The 25,140-nt window shown below is 41.4% G+C and overlaps 4 protein-coding genes across 4 annotated transcripts; 2 read left to right on the forward strand and 2 right to left on the reverse strand.

Moving 5' to 3' along the window:
* Positions 1-1,792: 1,792 nt before the first annotated feature.
* gys1 (glycogen synthase 1 (muscle)) lies at positions 1,793-11,363 on the forward strand. The gene is made up of 16 exons (XM_008305149.1): positions 1,793-1,885; positions 3,527-3,645; positions 3,824-4,005; positions 5,043-5,234; positions 5,473-5,658; positions 5,790-5,934; positions 6,130-6,247; positions 6,411-6,531; positions 6,619-6,725; positions 6,845-6,904; positions 7,227-7,419; positions 9,084-9,210; positions 9,297-9,392; positions 9,494-9,657; positions 9,747-9,827; positions 9,913-11,363. The coding sequence occupies exons 2-16, from the start codon at positions 3,528-3,530 to the stop codon at positions 10,186-10,188; spliced, it is 2,166 nt and encodes a 721-aa protein (XP_008303371.1). The 5' UTR covers positions 1,793-1,885; position 3,527; the 3' UTR covers positions 10,189-11,363.
* Positions 10,897-14,761, reverse strand: aspdh (aspartate dehydrogenase domain containing). Its single transcript, XM_008305140.1, has 7 exons — positions 14,707-14,761; positions 14,473-14,617; positions 14,277-14,361; positions 12,681-12,830; positions 12,246-12,469; positions 12,016-12,155; positions 10,897-11,633 (listed from the first exon to the last, which is right to left on the reverse strand). The coding sequence occupies exons 1-7, from the start codon at positions 14,759-14,761 to the stop codon at positions 11,596-11,598; spliced, it is 837 nt and encodes a 278-aa protein (XP_008303362.1). The 3' UTR covers positions 10,897-11,595.
* A 2,596-nt stretch (positions 14,762-17,357) lies between these two features.
* tmem86b (transmembrane protein 86B) lies at positions 17,358-20,460 on the forward strand. Its single transcript, XM_008305160.1, has 3 exons — positions 17,358-18,968; positions 19,099-19,342; positions 19,521-20,460. The coding sequence occupies exons 1-3, from the start codon at positions 18,918-18,920 to the stop codon at positions 19,979-19,981; spliced, it is 756 nt and encodes a 251-aa protein (XP_008303382.1). The 5' UTR covers positions 17,358-18,917; the 3' UTR covers positions 19,982-20,460.
* A 169-nt stretch (positions 20,461-20,629) lies between these two features.
* Positions 20,630-25,140, reverse strand: hspbp1 (HSPA (heat shock 70kDa) binding protein, cytoplasmic cochaperone 1). The gene is made up of 8 exons (XM_008305172.1): positions 25,025-25,140; positions 24,651-24,781; positions 23,358-23,574; positions 23,040-23,264; positions 22,499-22,654; positions 21,616-21,712; positions 21,422-21,533; positions 20,630-20,934 (listed from the first exon to the last, which is right to left on the reverse strand). Exons 2-8 carry the CDS (start codon positions 24,768-24,770, stop codon positions 20,851-20,853), a joined length of 1,011 nt encoding a protein of 336 aa, XP_008303394.1. The 5' UTR covers positions 24,771-24,781; positions 25,025-25,140; the 3' UTR covers positions 20,630-20,850.

The raw sequence follows: 25,140 nt of genomic DNA on the forward strand, positions 1-25,140 counted from the left end.
ACTGACATTATCGACAATTTAGTTGCACGTTTAAACATAAATTCACTCTCGCAAAAATGGGGATCTTGTTTGTCCATTCACTGTTCAATTCTTTTTAGTTAAACTTTATTTATTTAGCTTTGATAGCATTCAGATTCCTTTAGATAGAGCTGCAATAATTAACTGATTAATTAGTTAGTTTGCTCACAGATAAATTATTGTCAGCTGTGGGAATACTAGTTCATAGTTTAGATTATTTTTCAAGCAAAAATATTACAAATTTGATGGTTCTAGGTTCTCAAATCCTGAAATGCAAAAGTGTAAGTTTGCTTTTTTTTTTTGTATCTGGGGGTCTGGACTCAGGATGTTTAGAGCACCAACCATTTAATTTCCTGCATTTTGCTGAATTTTTACCCACATTCTGCATCAGTTTATGAAGACAACTTGCCTTCTATTGTGCCTTCTGTTTGGAGACGTAACCTCTTTACATGTGCATGTGACACCTATTAACATCGATGATAAATGTATTCATTTTAATTCATTTATAAACCCTTGGACTTTAATAGGTCATATGTTTTTCAGCAAGATTTCTGCTCAGAGTAAAAACTTCCACATTTCAAACATGCAACACATATCTAAGTTTGATAAAATGAAGAAAAAAGGCCTCAGAGTAGAAGTTATAGGGTTTCTCCCCAAGGCATATTTTTTAAAAGAAGAAGTCCTTTGATTTTTTTCTTGTATTTATTAGGTGGGACACATGCATGTTGGTCTAGACATTTAGGGGGAAACAGCCTCTGCTGAACTCTACACTTATGCCAAAAAAGTAATAAATAAATAAAGATTCATGAATGCTTTTCTTGCCATACATGATACTAAATATGTGTTTTTTGTTTGTTTTTTCTTTAGATAAGACATTAATGAACATTTGATAACCTGACTGAAAATGTTCACTGTTTACATATATTTTATAGACCAGAATGCCCCTCCTTCACACAGCTCAGAGTGGATTAAAATTAACTTTTGAGCCTATCCTACGATTAGGATTGAATTAAAGAGATGAAATATCCCAGCAACCGAGATAACAAGGCCTTGTGAAAACAAAGATACCCTTTCTATGAATCTGTATGCTCACAGAGTGTGATGGTTTCACTTAACCATGAACATTGTTGGTGATTTCTGTCACCTCCTGCAGACTTAGAGGTCACTGAGAGGAGCATAGTGCCTTGCTCTAAGGTCAGAGGTCACAGGACTGAGGGTGGTGATACCTCAGAGGTACAAATCAGTGGTTTGGATACCAACAAATAGCCACCAGTGGAAAATAGCTCTATGGGTTAATATAGGACAGATGTCAGCGATATGTGGAGGGTTAAGTCTTAATGTCACTGGTCACGTTGTATTTTCAACGCTGCTCCCTGATCCTTAGAAGACCTTATAAATAACTCCTGCTCTTCTCCCTCCTCACAGTAAAAAAAAAAAAAAAGGAAAACTTGCCCGGTTTCCCATGGCTGCCCTGTTTTGTATGGATGAAATGATAACTCACCAACCACCGCAGCTCCTTTAACCTCTCCGCAGCCAATTGAGTCTCTCCGCTGAGGAAAACGCCCAGTTCCCGTCACGTTGTGCACAGGGGCAGGCGCAAAGAGGAGACTGGGGCCAATAGGAGTGAAGCTCATGAATAATATAACAGCAGAAACCTCACTTCGAACAGCCTTCTTCCTGCATCCCGGGCCAGGGCCGCCCCGTCCCCTGTTCGGCACGGAGCGCACGGAACAAACGTGAATCGCTGACATTTAACCGAAGCCGCCGCCCCCTTGTGCCTGCTCTCCGCTGTTTTCCTTTTTATGGATTGACTGCGACAGCTGCCAATGTGTGCTTCATCTCCGTGAAGTTGGGACAACACCGGAGTGTGAGTAGACGTCTCTGTTTTATCCTCCAACAATGATACTAGTTGAATACTTTGCGCATCGAGCCGTTGCGCGTCCGGACGCGGTGTCCTCGGCGCGTTTCCGCAGCTGTGTTGCAGTGGCTGCTTGATGTCACGTTCGCCTCGAAACTAAAGAGAAGCAGAGACGATGCAGAAAGCAGCAGCATGTTCTCCGGGAGCTGCTGGGTTTACAGAGCTGCCTGCAGTCTGTAGACATGAGCGTCTTTTCTTAGAGCTGTCGGCCTGCAGGACAATAACTACATTATGCATCAACGGGACGTGAGCAATGTCATGATGGTGATTAGGGTTTAAACTGGTTAATGTGGGAATTTCATTAGATTTATCCATAAAGCGAAGCAGATGGATGCACACAGACATCCAGAGGGAATTCAGGGGGCCCCAAAGAAATGTTGAATTTCACATGTCAGATTCACATTTTAACTCTCTTCTATCCAAAAGGAGACTTGTCATGGTACCTAACTATGAAAATCTGTTTAGAACTACAGAATCTGAGGTATTGCATGCAAAAAAAAAAGGGTCAGGATGGTGTTCAGGTTTATCTGGGCCTCAACTCAAACTGCCTTGTGTGTCGCTCATGTGCACCCCAAACATTTCTAAAGTTTCATTTCTAGTGTAGTTGTGGACAGGATCGTTGGGTTGTTTGAATCCTGTGGGCGCCCTGCTTCATTCTGGTAGATTTTCATGATTACAACATTTTACAGGAGCAACATGTGTCACAGTAAAACAAGTTAATACCTGATCCATGCCCTTGTTTATGCCTTCCTACAACTCTGCATCCTTTCTCACGCCACTCCCCCCGTTTGTTCAGGAGGAGGTTTCACCATTCCTACTAGCAGGAACTGAACACAAGTTGTATTTTCACACACACACTCAGGCAGGAGGAATGCACTCCTGTGCTTCATAAATGTCTCAGTGGCCCTTACAGCAGTGTAGTTGTAAATAAAACAATTGTAGCAGCAGGTATATGCATTATTGTGCATGTGTGTGTGTGTGTGTTATGTAGCTGCACTGGAGGGCAGCCAGGAAGAGGTTATCTAAGATAGCACACAGTGCAAATACTGTACTCACATATGCTGCACACTTTTAGCCTTATTACTCAACACTTCAGTGTGTTTATTTGAGCAGTTGTTCCCTCGACAACAGATGAACTTTTAACTAAGTTACCAAAGAAATCAAAATGTGTGAAATATTTCCTGTATTTCCAGGAAGTAAAGCATTGTCGAGTAATTGACAGAGGTTGTGTTAACATCACAGCTGTGTGATGCAATAAGACTTATGAAATAAGGTGTGTTGCTCATTGATGTTGAATTAATGTTGATCAAGAGGATGTTCCATTTCTTCCAAACTGTCACTCACACTTGAGGCTTACTTGCTGCTACCTTCGGTTGATAAATTTGGAAAAATAATTAAAATCCTTCAGTTTCTGTCTAACTTTGGAGTATTCTGGATTTCTAAATCTAAAACAAAGCGGCTTTGTTTCCACTCGTCAGTTGTATTAAGATAGTTTTTGGCAAGTCGGTTCGGCACGTGACAGTTGTGTTTTGTGTACATATAGTGGTAAGGTGTTCCCATCTGAGCGGCGTGGCTTCTATTTTTACCCAGAATGCCGCTGGCTCGCAGCCTGTCCGTTACGTCCCTGTCGGGGCTGGAGGAGTGGGACGAGGAGTTCGATTTGGAGGATGCTGTTCTTTTTGAAATCGCCTGGGAGGTGGCTAACAAAGGCAAGTGTCTGATGCACAAGTGTGTATGTGCACTTTTAAATGAGAAGATTGGACAAGTAAGCATGGAAATGTTTAAATGTAGACTATACTAAGAATATAGACCTGTCATATAAATCAGCCTGGATCACATTATATCTCTGTCTCGACTCTGTGTGGCATGTTTGATGCATGTGTGAAGTTGGAGGCATCTACACCGTCATCCAGACCAAAGCCCGTCTGACCGCAGAGGAATGGGGGGAGAACTATTTCCTGGTGGGTCCCTATGTGGAGAGCAACGTGCGCACTCAGGTGGAGCTGATCGAGCCCACCAACCCCGTGCTGAAGCGAACCATTGACAAGATGAACGCCAGTGGCTGTAAGGTACTACCACACATAACACAGTAAACACACACGCAGCTGCCTCGGAGTTAAATATATACATTCACCTCAAGGACAGTCGCACTTACTGCTCATAGTCGGAGTGATTATAAAGTTGTGAACATGTGCGGTGAATATGCTCCATTAGAGATCCTCTTTTCTGGCCATGACCACGACTCTTAAACCCAGTGACATTTCCCCGCAAAGGTTAGAGGTCGTATCGGTGTCCGTCAGTCTCTGGCTCTTCCATGCAGACTCACTCCAGAAATAGATGACTGATGCTTGTGACGCTTTGTGCTGTGTCACTCTAGGACGAACTGTGGGTCAAGGATAGCAGTAGTAGTGGAGCTATTTTAGAGGAATGGTGCAGACATTTCTGGTTTACCTTGAATCACGCCAGACAGGCCAGAACAAAGTTAGAGGAGCTGTGCTTCTATTTTTTGTAAAAGACATTTAAGTCCAGTGAGTTATTTCCACTTTAGTTTTAAATATGAATACGTGTTCACAAGTGAAACTCCTACTCCTATGTGTATTATAATCAGTATTTGAGTCAGGTGAAGTAGTGTTTCATATTATTTTTGTCGGGTTTTAATTCCTACTATGTACATTACTCAGGTAAAGTCACACTATAAATAACACTGTAGAGTCCTGAACCCGATATTTACACTTAATGTCGTGATGCCAAAACTTCTTTTTCCTGGAGGACACTTTGATGTATCAACTGTTGTCTTGAATGAACTGTATATTTTGAATAAGAACACAAAAAACATCACGAGTTGCTTTATTGTAACGCTTATCTTATTTTAGCTTAGCTTTCTTTTCAAAAGATGCTATACAAATCAAATTATTATCAATTATTATTATTAGACAGAGGCACTAACTAATTTGTGAAGATATGAAAACAGTAAACAAGGAGGAAGCAGGAAACAAAGTAAATCTAAATAAAAATTAAAAGTAGAAGTTATGTTGCAGCTGCAGCTCCTCTAATATTTCTCACTGTTTAAATGAATAAAAATAGCTTCTTCTCCATGTTCCCGCAGGTCTACTTTGGCCGCTGGCTGATTGAGGGCAGCCCATATGTTGTCCTGATAGACGTCGCCTTCACCGCCTGGTCTCTGGACCGCTGGAAGAGCGAGCTGTGGGAGCTGTGTGACATCGGCGTGCCGTGGTTCGACCGCGAGGCCAACGATGCCGTGTTGTTTGGCTTCCTGACAGCTTGGCTTCTCGGAGAGGTCAGCAGCTCGAGCTGAGAGTCACATAGCTGACAAGAGCGGACGTAAAACTGTTGAGAATTGGGAATTTGTGTGCAAGAAAGAAAAATGATTATCTGCATGTCTGTGAAAAGTGTGAAGGGGTCTTAGAAATAAAAAACATTGAACGTATTTGAAGCTTTGCAATACAAAACTCTGGAAAGCATGTATGGTTTGGGCCCTTACATTAACACTGGTCCTGTGTTCTTCAACACTGCAGTACGTCGCTCAGAGTGAGGAGCCTCCACACGTTGTCGCTCATTTCCATGAGTGGCTGGCCGGCCTGGGCCTGGTGTTGTGTCGACACAGACAGCTGCCTGTTGCAACCATCTTCACCACTCATGCTACACTGCTGGGACGCTACCTGTGTGCTGGAAACGTGGACTTCTATAACAACCTTGCAGAGGTATGCGTGTTTGTGAGTCTGTCCACATTTAGATTTTATTACAAATGCAACAGTTGTTAAATTTGTGTCGAAAAATGCACATAATCAGACAGATTCTATGATTTGAATTTCAATGTTTGTGTCTGCTTCAGTTCAATGTGGATAAGGAAGCTGGCGACCGACAGATCTACCATCGCTACTGTTTGGAGCGAGCGGCTGCACACTGTGCCCACGTCTTCACCACAGTGTCCCAAATTACAGCCATTGAAGCAGAACACCTGCTCAAGAGGAAACCAGGTGTGTGGAGGTGAATTGATGTATGACATTGCACTCAGAAAGTATCCCTGATAGTCACGGGAATCAATCGTCATCACTCAGTGTCCTTCCTGCTGCTGCTTTCAGTGCAGCATTATTTTTATTTTATTTTTAAAAAAAACTAGCATTTAGCTGATTTCTCTGTTTCGTCTGTGCTTCTGTTTTTGATTCACACAGATGTTGTCACTCCTAACGGTCTCAACGTGAAGAAGTTCTCAGCTGTGCACGAGTTTCAAAACCTCCACGCTCAGAGCAAAAACCGGATTCAGGAGTTTGTCAGGGGACATTTCTACGGGTCAGAACACACAGCACAACATTTCAGCACCGTCAAAACTGTATTAATTCAGCTGGAAAAACAAGAATCCAAAAATATGATCTGTATAATGCTATTAGAGTGAACCATATCTTAACTGAATGTGTGCATTCTAAGTTTTATCTCAGCTTGTCTTGACCACCAGGCATCTTGACTTCAACCTGGACAAGTGCTTGTTCCTTTTCATAGCCGGAAGGTACGAATTCTCCAACAAAGGAGCCGACCTCTTCTTGGAGGCCTTAGCCAGACTCAACTATCTGCTGAGAGTAAGTGTGTGAGGCTGTGTCAGCAGATTGAAGGAGGAAATGGGGAATGCTGGGTGTTAAAACTCCATGTTTCTGTGTCTGTCACAGGTCAACCATAGCGACGTGACGGTCATTGCGTTCTTCATCATGCCGGCTCGGACAAACAACTTCAACGTGGAGACGCTGAAGGGCCAAGCAGTCAGGAAGCAGCTCTGGTGAGGCTGTTTTTAGATGCTGCCGTTGTAGTTGTAAATGAAGCATCAAACTCACCATCAGATGCTTCAAAATGGAAAAGTGATTCTAGATGTATTCTCTTGTTTGTTGCGCCTGACAGGGATACAGCTCAAACTGTGAAGGAACGCTTTGGAAAGAAACTTTATGAGTCTCTTCTAGTGTAAGTTGCCCACTTTCAGTTTACCTCATGAAATCTATAAGATGTGAAATGACGTGTCTTGTACCTCCAGTAGGAGACCCTGCCCAATAAAAACTTACTGTTAATAAACAAAATCTGGACGTTTTCCATTCCACCTGGATATAATTACATTCAGATTCCATGCACACTGTAAACACTGTATTTCCATTGTTGAAACATGCTATTAAAGACCTAATATTTTTGTGTTTGAGAGAGACACAGTCACATGTCTTGCATATCAAGTTCCAGCAGATTAAGCTTCCAACTGTGCTTGTTTCTATTCACCATTGACTCTTTTGTTTAGTGGGCAGCTGCCAGATGTGTCAAAGATGTTGGACAAAGAGGACTTCACCATCATGAAGCGTGCCATCTTTGCGACTCAGAGACAGTGCCAGCCTCCGATCTGCACCCACAACATGCTGGAGGACAGCAGTGACCCCATCCTCAACTGCGTCCGCCGCATCGGCCTTTTCAACAGTTCTGCTGACCGAGTCAAGGTAGAAAATAGAACGACCTGTGAAAGGTTACCACCCTCACACCCCTGAGAATGTCTTCTTGCCTTTTTTGAAGGGGATTTTATTCATCTTGGGTTTTTTGAACACCGGTTGTGTAACAGTAGTTGTTCTTTCTAGTTATAACGTTCGTCCCATACATGCTAATACTGTGTAAAATGTTTATTTGGGCAGAAATTGCAGGAGTCTCCGTGATTCATGTGTCTGTTACACGTCTCAGTCCTCTGTAGGATTTGGAAAGTGCATCATCTTGTCGTTAAGAAGTACAACTGAGTCACTCTGTTAATAATTAATCAGTGCCTCCCACCTAAACCTAAAAGTATCACCTGATTTCTGTTGTACAATAACTTTAGTATATTTAATGAAGCTGTGTAAAATTTTACCTTCACACCGTTAATATTTTCTGAGTTACAGGCCCTCGAAGGACGTAGGGGACTTGACTTCATACGTAAAGCACGACATGAAATTTTCAGTGCTTAAAAAAAACATTCGAGCTCTGTTGATAATTGCAACCAAATACATTTTTTATCAAAGCAGGTCACAGCATATGAAAGGTCTCATTTTCACCAACATGTTGATACCAGGCTCGTCTTCTAGCCATGATTCCTTCTGTGCCAAAACAATTTTCTAATATAGTCATGTTATAATACTTGCAGATGTAGCTTATGGCTGTGAACAGAAGAAACAACATCGATGTTCACTTGTTGTTGTTTTTTTTACATTTGGATAAATCACAGTGGAAAAAACAAGTTTGTTGTATTCAGTGCTTGTTTGAGAGTCTTTTTAGATTCTACTCTAATAGTGTTCAGTACTTGTTCTGTCGGTCTGTTTCCATCACCACGTTATGAACAGCAGTGACGATGTGTAATCTTGGTATCCAGCTCTTGTCTTTTCTGCAGGGCAGGAAAATGACCGTGCAGGAATGATCATGGTTTTAATTCCTCGAGTAAATGCAATCTCAAATTTTACATTTTGCACATGTCAAAATATGCCTATGTTAGAAAATTGTTTTAACACAGAAGAAATCATGAGTTGAAGATGATCCTGATATCAAAACATAGGTAAAAATGACACCTTTCATTTGCTGTAACTTGTTTGACCAACCACATATTCCACATGGCAATATGATCCTTGAAAGTTTGCCTAAAATGCCCTTTTTGAAGTTTCCTTGAATGAATGAGCAGAAAACACATCCAGGGTACCAGTGGTTGCTTTTATGACTCTGCTGTATGTTCCAGACATTAAACGGCTGCAGTTTTGATGTTGAAAGTATGATATATATTCTGTTATAGTGATGCTCAAAGTTGCTTATACAAAAATCCGACTTTGGCTTTAGATTGTAACACCTGGAGTGGATATAAACTTGATTTGGCTGCAGTTTTTAACAGAGGTCAAAGGTGATGTTTATCCCTGTAAATTTTACGTGCCTGTCTCCTGAACTGATGACACTATGACAGCTCCAAAATGATCCAAGGAGTAGTGCAAATTAAAAACACTTTGACCCTTTTCTGAGTGGGTCAGTTGGAAAGTAGTTTTTTTTTTTTTTTCATATTTACTTGATTTAATATGAACTGACCCAACAGCTTGCTATGGTAAAGGCTCTTACTGTGTATCTGCCTGTGTTACTGAATGAGTTCTCCATCCATCAGATTATCTTCCATCCAGAGTTCCTTTCGTCCACCTCTCCTCTACTTCCAATGGATTATGAGGAGTTCGTAAGAGGATGCCACCTCGGCGTCTTCCCCTCTTACTATGAACCTTGGGGATACACGCCAGGTACGAATCATGAGTACCGATGTTGTGTATGTACGATATGTAGATTAAAAACCTTAATCCGGCTTTACTGTTTTTATCATTAACAGCTGAGTGCACCGTCATGGGAATTCCATCGATCTCAACCAACCTGTCGGGCTTTGGCTGTTTCATGGAGGAGCACATAGCGGACCCCACAGCATATGGTGAGTGCCTTTACATAATATCATCCACATTCTCCTTTATTCTAAACAACTGTTGTTTTTCCTCAAAAAGATGAACCCGTCATGCCCCATTCCCTTTGCAGGTATTTACATCCTGGATCGGCGGTTCCGGGGGGTTGACGAGTCGTGCAACCAGCTCACTTCGTTCCTGTTCCAGTTCTGCAAGCAGAGCCGACGCCAGCGGATCATCCAGAGGAACCGGACTGAGCGCCTGAGTGACCTCCTGGACTGGAGATACCTCGGCAGAGTGAGCTTACAAATCCCATACATGGACTTTGTTGTTTATGCGACAACTTCACAGTTAATTAAGATTGTTCTCCATCTGTTCTGCATTAGTATTACATATCTGCCCGTCACATGGCCCTGGCTAAAGCCTTCCCTGACACCTACCTGTATGAACCTCATGACCCCACATCAGTAAGTTAACTTTATTTTATATATGGAAGTGAAGTCCTTTCAGCTTCATCGTCTCGAGATGCTGATCTTTCATTCTCGTCCTCAGACTACAGGTTTCCGTTACCCCCGCCCAGCCTCGGTGCCGCCATCCCCAGCTCTGTCACGCCACTCCTCCCCGCACCACAGCGAGGCCGAAGACAACGACGAAGACGAGCGCTACGACGAGGACCTGGAGGCGGAGAAGGACCGAGTGAACATCCGCCAGCCCTACTCCCTGCCGTTCAAAAACAAGTTGCCCGCTGCCAATGGGGCCAAAGGGGCCAATGGAGCCAACGGGGCCAACGGGGCCATTGGGAACAGCGACGCAAGCGAAAAAAACTAAGACGGACACACGCACGCATACAGTATATGCTACACCTCACTAGCGAAACTCTATCTGTGGCAGTCGTTGAAGTCATCCACGTACTTGCAAACTTTACAAACGAGTGCAGTTGTGTGAACACACGTGATGAATTTGAAATCGGTATGTTATGACAAAAAAAATTGCATCACTGTCAGTGTCTTCCCGAACCTGTGCGTACCTCAGAATTTTTTTACAAATGTCCGTCAGTTTCAGTATCATTTCAGTTACACCAGCAGTGCAGCCAGTGGTTTTCTTCGGGGAGTAAATACAGCAGCTAAAAAGGCTCAACGTGGAGAAAAAAAATAATAAATCAGGATTGCTGGATTTTGTAGCGTACTAACACTGGATAACATAGGCCTGAAGCAGTGGAAAAGCTAACAGGATTATTATGGGTTTCTGGAGATAGATTTTATACTTGATTCAAAGGTGGGCCAGAGCAGGGAAAACAACAAAACCCTCCTTTCTACCAGCTTGTCATCTTAATGCATTTAAAGTTTTCCTGTAAAAAGAAAAAAAAAAAGGCCCATGTAAAGACATTAGACACTGTCAGCATCTGTTCTTCGTACTCGTGTTTCACTTATGATGATGATTCAGTGCTTCAAACTGTCCACCTTGTTGTAGCATTTTTTTTCTTGTCTTTCTGTCCTTCAAATGCCTTGTTTACTACCAAACTTCTCAGAATGGAGATATGATGCAGAGCACACACATGCACAACAACAAGTAGCATCAGAAAACAATGCTGTCATCTGGAGAATAGTGTCAGCAGGTGTGTGTTTTTCGTTTTGTTCCTGCGCCTTATTGTGTCACAGTGATGATTGCTGGTAAACAACCTCATACTCGTACTATGTGTGTGTTTGTGTGTGTGTGTGTGTGTGGAGATGGTTAATCCTCAGATCGCCTTTATTTATTTGTGAAAGGAAAAGAGGTGTGAAAAAACAGGACTTTGTGTGAAGATGGCAACCATGTTTTCAGGGGGAAGACCTTTAGAGAAAAAAAGGGCTACAGAAGGAGGAAATCTTAACTATGTGGAAAAAGGAAAAAAGTTTTACCAGGCGTTTACTCACTATCACTCCCTGTAAGAGCTGTATCATTTGTTACAATCTTGCACCAGATGAACTTATAATAAAGTTGAAATATATATATCTATATATAAATACATACACCTGTTAGTGTTTTACAAATAATAATGTCTCTTCTTTCGTTGTGCACATGCAGTTTATTGAAACACGCATCCAAGAGTCTGTGGGTTTTAAATGCTCAGTCACATGGCGATGCAGTGATCCGCCGTCCACGCAGCGTATCTGCGGTAAACCATCTAATTTATCTGGAATTTTGCAGCCGATCCTCCTGTGTTGTAGGTAAATCCTCCATCCGTCCTCACCTGCTTCAGCACAAGCAAACTCTGCCCCCGTGACCTTTGCAAACTGAGAATATAAAGGTTAAAATCACATTATCAATGATGTGTCACTTACTTACACACACAAAAATGTAACTTGAGTAATATACAAATGCACAGATTTGAGCTACTTATAGGTGTATTTCACTTGCATGCTACTTTCTAGGTTACTATTATTTACTATTTTATCTTTTTAAATTAGGATTTTACACTAAAACATGATAGTAAAGTATTAAAAGCTGTTTTCTATATCAGAAAAAGTGTTCCTTTTCATACATAAATCAAAAATATGAGCCACAGGGGACATTTTTCTGCAGGTTAAGGTTAAGTATGATTTTAAATGCATGTGTTTTAATTGAGTACTTTGGTGCTTTTCATCAGAAAGTGTTAGAAATTATTGCAAGACTCACAGAGTAAACTATTCCAGAAGGAGTTGTATGTCGCGCTGCCGGTTACAGCCCCAATTTTGGCTGGATTCCTCCTGACTGTGTGCACTGAGAACCCATCAGGCCCAGCGACCTCCACTTCTACCACATGATAGTCACTTAACCTGCGACGTGAAGGAATGTGAAACTGGATGATCCAAGCGGACATAAAAGGCTGAATTAGTTCAGGGAGGTTTTTTTTTAGAGAGACTCACGCTGTATCAGACACAATCTCTCCCTGAACACCAGCAAAGCCGAGCGTTCCCGCTGCCAGTGCTGCTGCTGCCATGGTGTTCACATTGTTTGGCGCAAGTGGGCACAATTCTGCCACCGAGCCTCTGAATAAAACTCGCCGGCCCTCTCCCTCCGTCCAATCGCTGAGGACGTCTCCTGTGAGCCGGAAGCAGGATGGATGCTTGGACATTCTTATGAACAAAGCCTGAAAAGCAGCCAAGAGAAGACAGGGTTGAATCAGAGGACAGAGAAGTTTACCAGAGACGTTCACGGCCAAATTTAGCACCACTGAGCCACATTCAGCTCAAATATGCTCATGAAACAAAAGCAGTGTTTCAAGTATTTCCAAGTCAAAGATTCTCACAGTCTAAACATTGTGAAGAGCCACTGCATGTCTCATTATAACTCCGCACTACCTTCAGTTTCCCACTGTCATTCATTCTCTGGATGTCTTGGCCTCCCCATAAAGCACCACTGGGGATGTAGAGCGTCCTTCCATACTGCTGAGCAGCCTGACGCAGATTCTGATTCAGATCCGGATCAGAGAGGGCAGAAGGGGAGCCCACCTAAGAGGAGGAGGAGTAAAGGCACAATATGATTATTATATTAATTACCTTTAGTGAAGGAGAATTTAAATTTCAGCTAAGTCATCATTCTAGCATCTTAAAAAACATTTGAAACTAAAAGAAAAAGAAGCTTTATTGTCATTGTACAACAGATACAAAATTTCGTTTGCAGCAGCTATTAAGGTCACAGTCTGAGAAAAAATGTTAAAATGTGATATAAATAATAAAATAGCAATAAAATATAAAACAAATACTCTATTAAAAGTGCAAAAGAGCATTTGCTAGAATGAGTCCGTAAACTGGGAGTGTCACGGTTCCTGCAGCAGTCTCTCAGAGAAGCTAATGTGTGCATTTATCTATTGTACCATGGATTACTGTAACTGGCCTCCCCAATAAGACCATTAGACGTCTGCAAAACATTCAAAATGCTGCTGCTTGAATACTAAGGAGAGGGAACATGTCGCTCCAATTCTTACATTATTGCACTGGCTTCAAGTTAGAGTTGAATTTAAGGCTCTTTTTATTCACTCTAACTCTCTCAATGGTAATATCAGAACGGTTTACTGAGTAGATGCCTCTCAGATTTGCAGAAACTGGTCAGCTACTGGAGCTCAGAGTTCAAACAAAATATGGTAAAAAATTATTAGTCGCTGTTATGCTGCCCACTGCTGGAATCAGCTAGAGATATGCACATATCCACACACAGAGCTGCTGCCATTTTTGAAACTAAGCTAAGTTGTTTGTTTTTGCACTTCTATTAATTAATGCGACACTCTTACATATTCTGTTCTACAGTTGTCTGTACTTTTATTTCTTTTAGACTTTGTCTTTTTTAAAAAAAAAACAACAATTTTTTAATAATCAGCTATTGTTACTAAACAGCCTTGAGAAAAGTCACTTTGCATTTTACTGCACATCTGACAAATAAAAACTCTTGAGTCTTGAATCTTTGAATTGTGTATAAAACGTGCTTTGCAAATAAATGCGCCTTGCTTTACAGACCCATTCACGCTTCAGGGCATACACAAAATAGAAATACAAATACACAAATACAGCACAAGCCGTTAGTGTTTGGAACCAGTAATGACCTAAATCTGTTGTTCTCCAAATATACCCCATACCAGTATCTAATCATCTTGTCTTTATACTCATGTTTGTCTTTTCCAACTCTTCAGAAGCAAAATTAGCAACACCTATATCTATCCAAAGAAATCATTTGTCTGTATGTATATGCTCCTCTGATTGTGTTTATGCACCATATTTTTCCTGAAATCATTCAGATTAAACAGCATGCCCCTGTTACACGTTCAAATCTATTAAAGCACAGTGAGATAACTCTTTCCAGGTGAAGACATGTCTATAATTAATAATAAAGATTAGTAGTAACAGTACTTTTCCCCTGCTAATAAACCACCCAAACTCCAGAAAAACAGAAAAGAATCTCACCATGAAATGAGACCGAGACAGAAAATGGAGCCCAAATTCTTTCACTATCTGAGGATGGCACACCTCTATGATCACATCACACCGCCTGTAAAACACACATTTGTTGTTAATTAAAGAGTGTTAAGGAACATTAAAGGCGTGTCCTGAGATAATAAAGTGAGGGTTTATATTGGTATATATGTGTGTGAGTCTGCACCTGTCTGCAAAGGACGACAGATCATCCAGTATGAGCTCAGCAGGAACTGAACCCTTGAGCTTGTCAGGATTTCTGTTCCAGACAAAAGCCAGCGTTAAACCAAGAGCAGGTCCATCTTTGAGGATCTTCTCCACAAGGTACTGCCCTAAATCGCACACATACATATGCATATATCAGCAAATCACACAGTAATTCAAAGAGTGTGTGCTTGGATTTGGAAGGGGGAGTTCAGACCTAGGTGTCCAAATCCGACTACTCCAATCCTTTGGGAGGAAGAGCTGGTTGCCATGTCTGTGCAGAGGAAGCAAACAAGCTAATAAAAGCCAAGAACATTCACCCGCAACACTAAAACGCACTCGCACACCTACATGCATATCTGTATATGACCTTAAGCCCTACCTGATATCCCTTTGATTGCTTGTTGACCACTGTTACACTTCCTGCATTTATTGCTGATACTACCTGATAGTCCTGCTGCCCTGCTGAGCTGAATCTCCTACTATGAAGTTCAATAACCAGCCCACAACGCCAGGAATTGTGGGAAAGCAGAGTACAAAGTTTACCTCAGAGAGGCTAGAGTTAATCATTGGCGGTCTGTGGAGTTATTAGGGTTCATCCTCCACCCACTTCAGCATAAATTTCTGCTTCACATCCATGAAACGCAAAAAAAAACATTAAAATAAAAAAAGTTTGCCTCGCAGATGAGACAGAAATTTACCAGAATGTAAGTTGCTTTACAAACGATAAACATCGATCAACATACAAAACATTCCCCTTATTTGTGCTATATGCACTATAACATATGTTTCTGTTGTGGAAATTAGGGAGGCTGTTGGAGGAAGTGGAGGCCTGAAACAGAGAAACACGCTGGAGACTCAGATGGCTCATGCTGTAATAAGGTTTATTGATCAGGAGAAGTAACACCCACAGCGCAGCAGTTAGTGCAAGCAGTGCCAGCATCAATTCTGAGGATCCTCTCTTACCGTTATAAGTCTAACCTTGACTTAGATTCGAGAGTTCTATCACATCTTCCTCATGCTACAGTAGCTCCTGTCGAAAGGCCACAACAAGGCAGGATAAGGCCTTGGCATGGGGACAGGGCTCAGGCCTGGAGATAATTAAGGATGACGTCCGCTAACAGCTAAAAGGACATATCTTATAAGGGAAAAGGGTAATTTTCCTTTCAAAAATCCCTCCTCTTTGATTATAAGATCGACACGAGCAATAATTTAAAAGGGAAAATTACCTTAACTCAAGGAGAACTCTATCAAGGAATCCAGAGAATTGACTTCAGCAACATCAAGTACACCAATAATTACAGATTCCACAATTTTGTCACAAATTCCTTAAAAATCTAAGTATGAAATCATTTCAAAATCAAATAAATCATTAAATAACAATTCAACAGACCGTCAGCCGCAAAGGGTTATGCAGAAAGGAACAAAAACCCAGTAGGAAAAATGTCCTATCACCCCCTATAGCTGTGGAGACAGATGTTAGACCAAACAACGATCCATATGTTAAACATAACTAGGAAGGAGAGGTGTCAAGCACATCACCTCCACCAAACGTTCGTCCCTGACCCTTTGAGGCATTTAACAATCAACAAAACTTGAAATCATAACATCATAATCATTACTCACAAAATCATAAAAAGAATATCTATTATTTAGTAATTCAGAATCAATTATCAATTAAATCAAGAATACAGCAACAAACCATAATATGAACTGATCAACAATAATAATGAACAACATTCCTCAACACTCCCTTACACGTCCCATCACATCATTAAACAAATCAGTTGCACTCAAAATCAATAATCATCCCTCAGTGATTTCACAGTCATTAGGACACTAACATCCAATTAAATCATCTTTATGAACTTAACTCTTAAAAGTAAAGAACACACACAGGACAATCAAAAGAATGAATCGTCAAAGACTAATCATTGATTTCTATCCTTCAGATCTGACTCAGGAGGGGGACTCCCAATGCAGTCAGGCCAAGTACTGATAGCACCATCAGCAATACTGATGTAAGAAACCTCATCAGCCCAGCTCCCCAGGACCTAAGCAGTCCTGATAAAGTCACCAAAGTCAAATATGGAGTTGCTGGATTCCCTGAGCTGTATCATGGACCAAATCCATTGCATCAGAAGTAGCATCAGAGACATATGACTAACATTCCTTACCTGTTACCGGACAGGTGCCTCCCTACGCCGCAGGCAGCTCCGGCGCCGTGCGGTTTGGCAGCGCAGCACTTTTTACTTCCTGTTCAGCCAGCATGGCACGACTCGATACGTTAAGGTGATTTTCGGGTATCTTACAAAGAGATTTCCTCATGAGAAACTTAAACACCATAAGCAGGAAGGACCATACTGCTGTTTGCTGAGCCTGTGATGAGATTGTCCCTCCTCTGCTGCTCCGACTTCTCTGATCATCGGAAATAACAAACACCAACAAAATGGAATAAGGCATGCAGCTGTAGGCCTTGTCCCCACAGACAACAGGTACCGCAGATTACAGTTACTGCTGATGAACTCGGGGTCCTACACCTGGAAAGCATAGAGACACGATTTTCAGTGTATGCACCTGTACAATCCCTCGCTGGTGTCTGTTCGGTCGAGATGGCAATCGAACAGGTATGAAGATTTTTTTTTTCTCCAGGTCGTTCCAGTTCATGACCCAGTAATCATCCATCTATCCATTAGATAGTAAACACCGCTTAAGGCCTGTTCAGTCTATTACTATAGAAACAGACAACCAGATATACTCACATTCACACCTATGGACAATTTAGAATCACCAACATGTTTTTGGACTGTGTGAGGAAGCCGGAACATCCCGGACGTGCTAACCGGGACGCGAACCGGCGATCGTCTAGCTGCGAGGCGACGGTGCTAACCACAGGCTGACCACCGAGCCACCTGCAGCCTCTGACCCGGTAATCAGCCACTTAACATGGGATAGGGTTGAACACTGGGGAATACATTAATGCTGACACAGCCAACAGTCTCCACTGACACCGTCTTGTTTGTATATAAAGGTTCACTGAAACAAGTCCAGTATCTCAGACACCATGGTTTGCCTGTGAGAGGATTCAAAGTCAAAAAGAATCACCCTCCAAAATAACCTTCACTACTGGCTCATATAGGGGGGCTGTTTACGTAAGCCTAAGACAACACATATGGTTCATATCATGAGGGGAGCCCATTCTCTGGACAAAGAGGCACCTCTCCTGTAGCACCTAAACCTTTGAGGTGGAAACATCACATAATCTATTATCAGTTCCATGGCAGTGTTAAGGTTGTTCTTAGGCTGTGAAAGTGCCAAGCTACAAGTCACAGATCATCCTAAGGGGCAGCCTAGGTCTCCCTCGAGGTGTCTCTCCTCTGTTTGAGAGGGCACATTTCAGCATCAGGCCAGGTAAGACCTGAAAGTTCCCTGCATGTTCAGTGCAGTCAGGATTGTTAGTCAGCTAAGGATCTTCAGAACTGATGCTGGCACTGCCTGCATGATCTGCTGCGCTGTTGGTGTCACATCTCCTGATCAGTAAACCTTATCACAACGTGAGCCATCTGAGTCTGCAGCATGTCTCTCTGTGTCTTCCTCCAACAACCTCTCTAATTTTCACAACACTTTCTTATTACAGTTTTGTGGTTGCTATTGTATAATTGGTGTGTGTTTTGTGTAATAATATCAAGTAGGGTTGGATTTTGCCATTTAGTGAACACAGAGTGCAATTTTATTCATTGTCTTTTGATCACAACTCCAAAAATTTTGTCATCTATATCACATATTACACATTTATTGGCAAATAATCAAGTACAGCAGCAGAAGCATTAAACATTTGACTGTGCCTTCAACATAGTAATTTTACCATAACTATTGTCATTTCTTGTCATAGCTAACAGAGATAAAATAGTGAAATCTGCATATTGACTTAAGAATTAAATCAGTTTCTGGTAATAATATGGATATTTTCCCACATTTGTTTGATGAAAAAAGAAAAAACAACCCATAGATGTTGCCATAGCAACAAACTGGGATGTAAAGCCAGAAAAAACTATTTTCATTATAGAGGAAAGTTTACTTTTTGCAGCTCTTACACTTTGTTCAACTTTGCCCCTTATGTGTTGATGTCACCAAAGTGGAGAAGGTCAAAGGTCAGCAGTTTGCCCATGAGGACTCCAAGCAGGGTGAACATTGATTATCAAAGTGTAATCAGGCAGCGAGGATCAGTCTAAAGTTCGCTGCCGTGAAACAGCAACAGACTGAAAGACGCGGCAGAGATTTGTGGACGAGGGATAGAGGAGGACATCTGAGGACTGTATGCGCTGGTGTCCGAGGCAGTAAAGGCAGCAAAAACTACATCAGCAGATTAAAAGAGGACAAAGCTGAGACATTTGCTAGGAAACATTTAACAGAGCTGACTGGGAGAAGATGGACATCCTTGAGACGGACGCCTATGACAGGCGGCAGAGGAGAAATATGGTACGATTTGCTCATATTGAAAGTTCAGTGTTTTTTTTATCCACAAGGAAAAGCTATAAGAATCTAAAATGTTCATTCCAGCCTACTCTAATGCGAAATCCCTGTCTTTCTCTTTATCCCTCTCTTTCAGTCCTGCGCTCTTTTTTTCTCCCTCTTGCCTTTCTTTCTGTCCACAGTTGTCTACTTCTACCTGTGGACCCCTGACTCCACTCCGTCCATCATGTCTGCGGGTGTCAAATCGGCACCAACGCTCCTGTTGGCTGCGGTGGTGCTGAGCTGGAATGGAGGTCATAGTGTCCTGGGTGTGGTGGGAGGCCTGATCTTCTCCGCTGTTGGTGACTGCTGCTTGATATGGCCTGAGCTGTTTCTGCATGGTAAGACAAATTAGAGAATTTTCCCGATGCAAGTGAAGCCATTTTTGCCCATTATCCCACTATCCCCTGTGAAAAGAGCATCATGGGACTATATTTACAGTATTTCCACAGCATTTACTGTCATAGTAAATGTTATGAACAGTATTTTTTCTTATTTTTTCCTCCACATCTGTTTCAGGAATGGGTGCCTTTGCTGTGGCTCATCTGCTGTACTCGCTCTCCTTCCTGTCCAGCCGCTATGTATCAGACTCCTCCTCTTCTTCCTCATCCTGGATCCGTCTTCTGTATCTGATCCTGGTCATATTGGGAGTATGTTTCTACATCTTTCTATATCCGTACCTGCAGAAGGTGCCAAACTCTGATCTGCTAGTTCCAGGCGTCGGGATCTACATCGGCCTGATTTCTCTCATGGGTGCGTTAGCGATTAGAACCCGCCACGTAGCGACGCTGCTGGGAAGTCTGATCTTCATGGTCTCTGATCTGTTTCTGGCTCTTCAAGTGTTCAAGGTGATTGAGAACATGCAGAACGGTAACGCTGTTGTCATGGTGACGTACTATTTGGCACAGCTTCTAATCGCTGTGGGTGACGTGAAAGCCGTGGAGGACAAGGACAACTTTTCAAAATGGAAGCGGTCCTAAACAGTATCCCTGTGGTAACCCTCATTCCTTTTGTAAAACCTGTTCCTGTGAAGACTTCCTCCAAGTCTTGCATGTTTAAATGAACCCACGAAATAAAGGACAAGACGAAGACACACAGAACGAAGACGGTTCTCCTGGTCAGCTACGGGACGAGTTCATCAAAGCTTCACAACGGGAAAGACAAAAGGGCCCCCCACCAAACAAGATCCCTTATTTTAAGTCTCCTTTTCTATGTTTCAGTAATCACACACAAGTTCATTCTATTTTAAAACAATACAAATACAGCCGTGAAAAAGAAGGAAAAAGGTAACAGTTTGGAATATTTATATTCTGTGATTTAATGATAAAACATTTTGTGACTAATCCGTGTCTGTGTGTAGATTGTGCGTGTGGTGGCATGATGGGAACTGGTCATTATATGTATATAAATAATTCTGTGTCTTGTTACCAGTAAATAAATATGATGTTCATAATTGTGAGTCAAGTTTTGAGAGACTTTAAACTTTACAACAATTAAAAATGAGATATACAAGTACTTGAATTAACATTTAGATGTATACTAACAATTAAAATAGAAAATCCTATACATAATTCCGTCAATGGAGATGTCTGGTATTACGTTTAAGATATCAGGAAGAGACACTGGAGTGAAATGAGAGCTGACTTTAAGTATTTTATACAGATATATAGATATTTACACAGTAAAATCCAGATCCTGGACTACATGCAAAATATGGACAGCAACTGTCGTAACAGACAAAACGTTGCTCAACATCCACGATCATCCACCGCGTGAATGTTCTGCTATATCTTTTCACACTGAAGCCAAAACAGGTGAGGTAAAAAACAAACAAACAAACAAAAACATTTCAGCGATCCATCCCATTGTCATCTGACTGCTGCTGCCCTTGGAAACACAAGAGCCTCAAACGCTCGCAGAAGTCAAGTTCCTCCTGTTGGAAACAAGTGAATTTAAAAAGCAGAAATGAACAAAACCTAAACCTAGACTACAGAAATTTTCAACTAATATATTTGTTGCTAATTTGTTTAAAAAGAAGTAGCTGCTACTAGTTGGCACTTGGAAATGAAAGTAGTTAAAAGTTGATTGACATTTCTTACAATTTACTTTTGTCTACAATAATATTTTGACAATTCGATTTTGCACGCAGTGAGAAAAGAAACATTTCCATATATAAACTCTATACACACACACACACACACACACACAAACACAAACCACTTTATTAGGTAAACCTCTGAAATTAAATGTAATACAATAACAACATTTTTCCTCCCCCAGAATTCTACTTTCAAAGCTTAAACATTTTCAGTTGATGTTGACAAAAAAGGTGATCATTCTAGTTTGTGTTTACTAACAGCTCATAGTGGTGGTGTACTGGACTGAATTACATTATCAGCTTACTCAGAGACATGAATTACCTGACTTTCTTCTTTTCCCTGAAGCTCTTTGGCTCGCTGTCGGAGTAACTCCTCCAAACCCAGCGTAGGATTCCTGCAGTCTTTGAGCCCTTGAGGAAAGTCTTCCACCAGACTTTATAGATACAGAAACAAGGTTAAGACGTGGCTACTGATAAGAACCATAAATGAACGTAATGGTAGGAAACGTCTCTTACCAGCAAAGGGCGCCGAGCACGTGTTCATGGAAAGGTGAATGTGGAGTGCGGAGTGCTGATACCAGCTGCTGCACCATACCCATTGAGACAACTGTGTCTGTAGGAAGAAATACACAGGATTGTGATTAATTAATAAATGAAAGTTTGTACAGAAAGGGATGGTTCCAAACTTCATTACTTCAGAAGAAAATTCTCATGCTACATATTGCTCAGAATAAACAAAAAGACACAAGAAAACAGTAGAAAAAGAGATGTTACAGACAAACATGAGGGGGAATGAAATGCTGAGTAAATGTTTAAATACAACTGTGCAGAAGACTTTATCATAAAAAAAATCCAAATGGCACTATCCAAGAAATGTGTAAATTGATTAAAATAGTCGAAAAATGGCAACTTAAAAAAATACACGAGAGAGAGCACATTTCTGTAGCAAACATTTTAATCAACTGAAGGGACGTTCAATTTTTGACTGGCTGTAACTGCAAAGTGTTGCAGGTAGAGGGAGCAGTAAACCCACAGGTCCTTTAATGCAGCTCAGTTCAGATTTGAGGAACTGCCTTTAGAAATTAGTCATATAAATGACGTTATGTCCTTAACTGGCAAAATTAATAAAGATCCCTGACTGACTACAACTATAAGTTCAAACTTGCAATCAATTTTATTTTCTTTAATCTTTTTTTTTTCATATTTGATACTCCTGAAAGCAGACGACTAATTCAGTTAAAGACGATGTCATATTCAACCTTCTCTCACTGTTGCTTTCCTTTGAAGAGTTGCTAAACTCCAAAGAAACTAGACGACTGTGGGGCTACAAAATGGCTAAGAAAACAACATTACAGAGACAATTTTTTTTTAAAAAGGCACTGTCCTTTCTCATTCATACCTTTCTGTTCGGGGTGTGACATTAACAGATTGAACAGCAGGAAAGCCGACTTGGTCCTGAGCTTCTCGTTCTCCACCTGCATGCCACGCATCAGCACCGAGAAACCGTCATGGGACAGGAACGCCTGCAGGCCTGCTTCCTGCTCTCGGACCAGACCTGCAATCACAACAAAATATAATTCTGGTGCACTGTACACAAATGAGCCAAAACATTGTGATCAACGCTTTGGTTCTCCACATGCTGCCAAAGCATCTCTGAATCCCTGAGGCTTCTAAAGATGTAATCAGTAGAAGTCACGTAAGCTGAAAGTTTGAGCATGTGAGTTGTTCCAGCACATCTTCAAGCAAACTGTCCCTCCTCAGACATCCAACAAGTCGACTATAAGAACCAACTCTTCACTTAAACTCTAATATTCCAAACCTTGATATTTGCCTCATCTCTGAGTGGTCACAATGTTTTGTGGTCTGTGCACGGCACAAACACACGCAGCGTTATGATGCAGTTTCCATATTTTAAAACACATCTTTGAAGCTTCACTCACATGAAACAGCGTAAAGGGCTTTTACTCTGACGGTGGGATGTGGATCTGAGTCTGTCAGCTGCAGCAGCTTTGGCAGCACCCCAATGTTCAGCAAGTGGACCTGCACCTGCGGCATGTTCTGGGCGCAGGAGGCAATGAGCTCGGCAGCACGCCACCTCAGCCCGCTTTGGACATGACACAGATACCGAGAGACGCACAAGTCCAGTCCACCAAGAATCATCAGGTCTGTAAAGCACAGAATGGAGAGACAGTCAGGATAATCAGCACATACTATAACCTCTATCTGAGAGTATCAACTCAACACCGCTCCGTACAAACCTCTAGCGTTGTCTAGGTTCTCACACAACTCTGACAACATCTCAAAGGCTGATTCCCGCTCATCTTCATCATCTTCCTCCCTCTCTTCCTCTCCTTCTCGCTCCCTTCCACTCCCTTCCTCTTTGTGTAGAACAGCCAAGCACTGTTTCATCTGCTCCACTTCGTCCATCTGTCCTTTGCAGACCTCTGCAAGAGCGTCTCTCAGCCACGTTTTCCTCTGGAACAAACACAAAAGGGAGTGAGGCTGTTTGTCATCCAAAAATTTTGATGTAAGGTGTGAAAAAAAAGAACAACAACTAAAAAAACAATGTGGGCATCAGTAGCTGTGGATGAATAGTGAATAAAATTATGTCCGGTCTCTTTTCATTAACAGAAACCATCATGAGGTCAAGGACAGATGTGGAAAATTCATACAGAGTCAGGAAAGGACAATCTCAGTTTTAAGAGAACCCAACTGTAAAAAATGGCTATAGGCTACCAGTCACAAGAACAAAAACAAATCTGCTACTGTACATATTTCCTTCTTTAGTCGTAGCCATGTTACAATAAAAACATCATCTAAATAAAAATGTGTCATATCCCTTTTGTGCAGAGACAGACTTTTATGTTAGGGTAATTTTTAAATTCTGATCTGGTTATAAACCTACAATAGCTATAAAGTTTCCACATACGTTGGTATGATTGTGTTATGAAGCTGTTATGACTAATACAAGCTGTGAATCTGTCATGTGAGGAAAAAAATGGTTGCCACTGATACTTCCGGATCATTTCACTCAGTTGGGAACTTTACTGAGTAATAAAGACTATCTGACCACAAGCAGTGTCCAACCCAAAGCTAATATGGAACCAACTCGTAGGTGACCTAAGTCCAGAAGGTTTTTGAGCGGGATTAAATTTCACCAGAAGAGCTCTGATGTGGCTCAAGTGGCTCAAACAAGAGATATTTCTAGACACAATTAATAAAGACATTATCTTTTGCTGGTACAACTTCTTCAGGTCATTTACAATACTTAAGAAGTGCTTGTATGCAAGGGTGTAGCTATTTTCAAAAAATCCATATTTCAAGTAATGCCAGAAATGTTTTTTTAAAATATGTTTTGTGGTTTCCAACTGAAATATTGCACTTTAGGAATGAAAAGGTGAAATACTGTACATGAAGTGAGACTTTACACATGATACAGATGCTGATTTTGTACAAACTAAAGTAATAAAAGTAATACAATAAAAGTAATACTGCAGATAAAGATATGTACTTATGGAACCCCAAACTTGATAACGTTAAAATCCACTCACTTCCTCTGACATGGGCTCAACAGGGGAAGAACCCTCTGCGGCGGATCCAGCATCCACTGCCAGCTGCAGGACCCCCTGAAGGTTCTGGGGGTATCTCCTGTCCTGCCTGTCTTCTGACATGATGTTACCTGCTGTAGAGAAAAAGAAGTACAAGAATAAGGGCGAGTGGATTTTAGAAATACCATGAAGTAATACTGAATGCTGAGAATATGAATTCGGAACACAGACAGTATAATATCGTGTCACTTTACAGAAAGAACATGCTAAACTACACACACACTGTACAACACAAACACAGTTTAACTCAACTGACAGCACATTCTCATTTAGCTAGCAATAAAACAGAATCTCTCGTTAGTTTGTTCCCAACTTACCTTTGAAGAGTTCTATTAACCTGTGTAAAATAAATAGACACGCTGTTTCTTCTGAGTTCCTCTGAGTCCAATATTAGCCTGCTCCCTTTTAAACACAGAAACATAAAATGCGCTAG

Source organism: Stegastes partitus, unplaced genomic scaffold (assembly GCF_000690725.1).
Source record: "Stegastes partitus isolate 25-593 unplaced genomic scaffold, Stegastes_partitus-1.0.2 Scaffold43, whole genome shotgun sequence".
Lineage (NCBI taxonomy): Eukaryota > Metazoa > Chordata > Actinopteri > Pomacentridae > Stegastes > Stegastes partitus.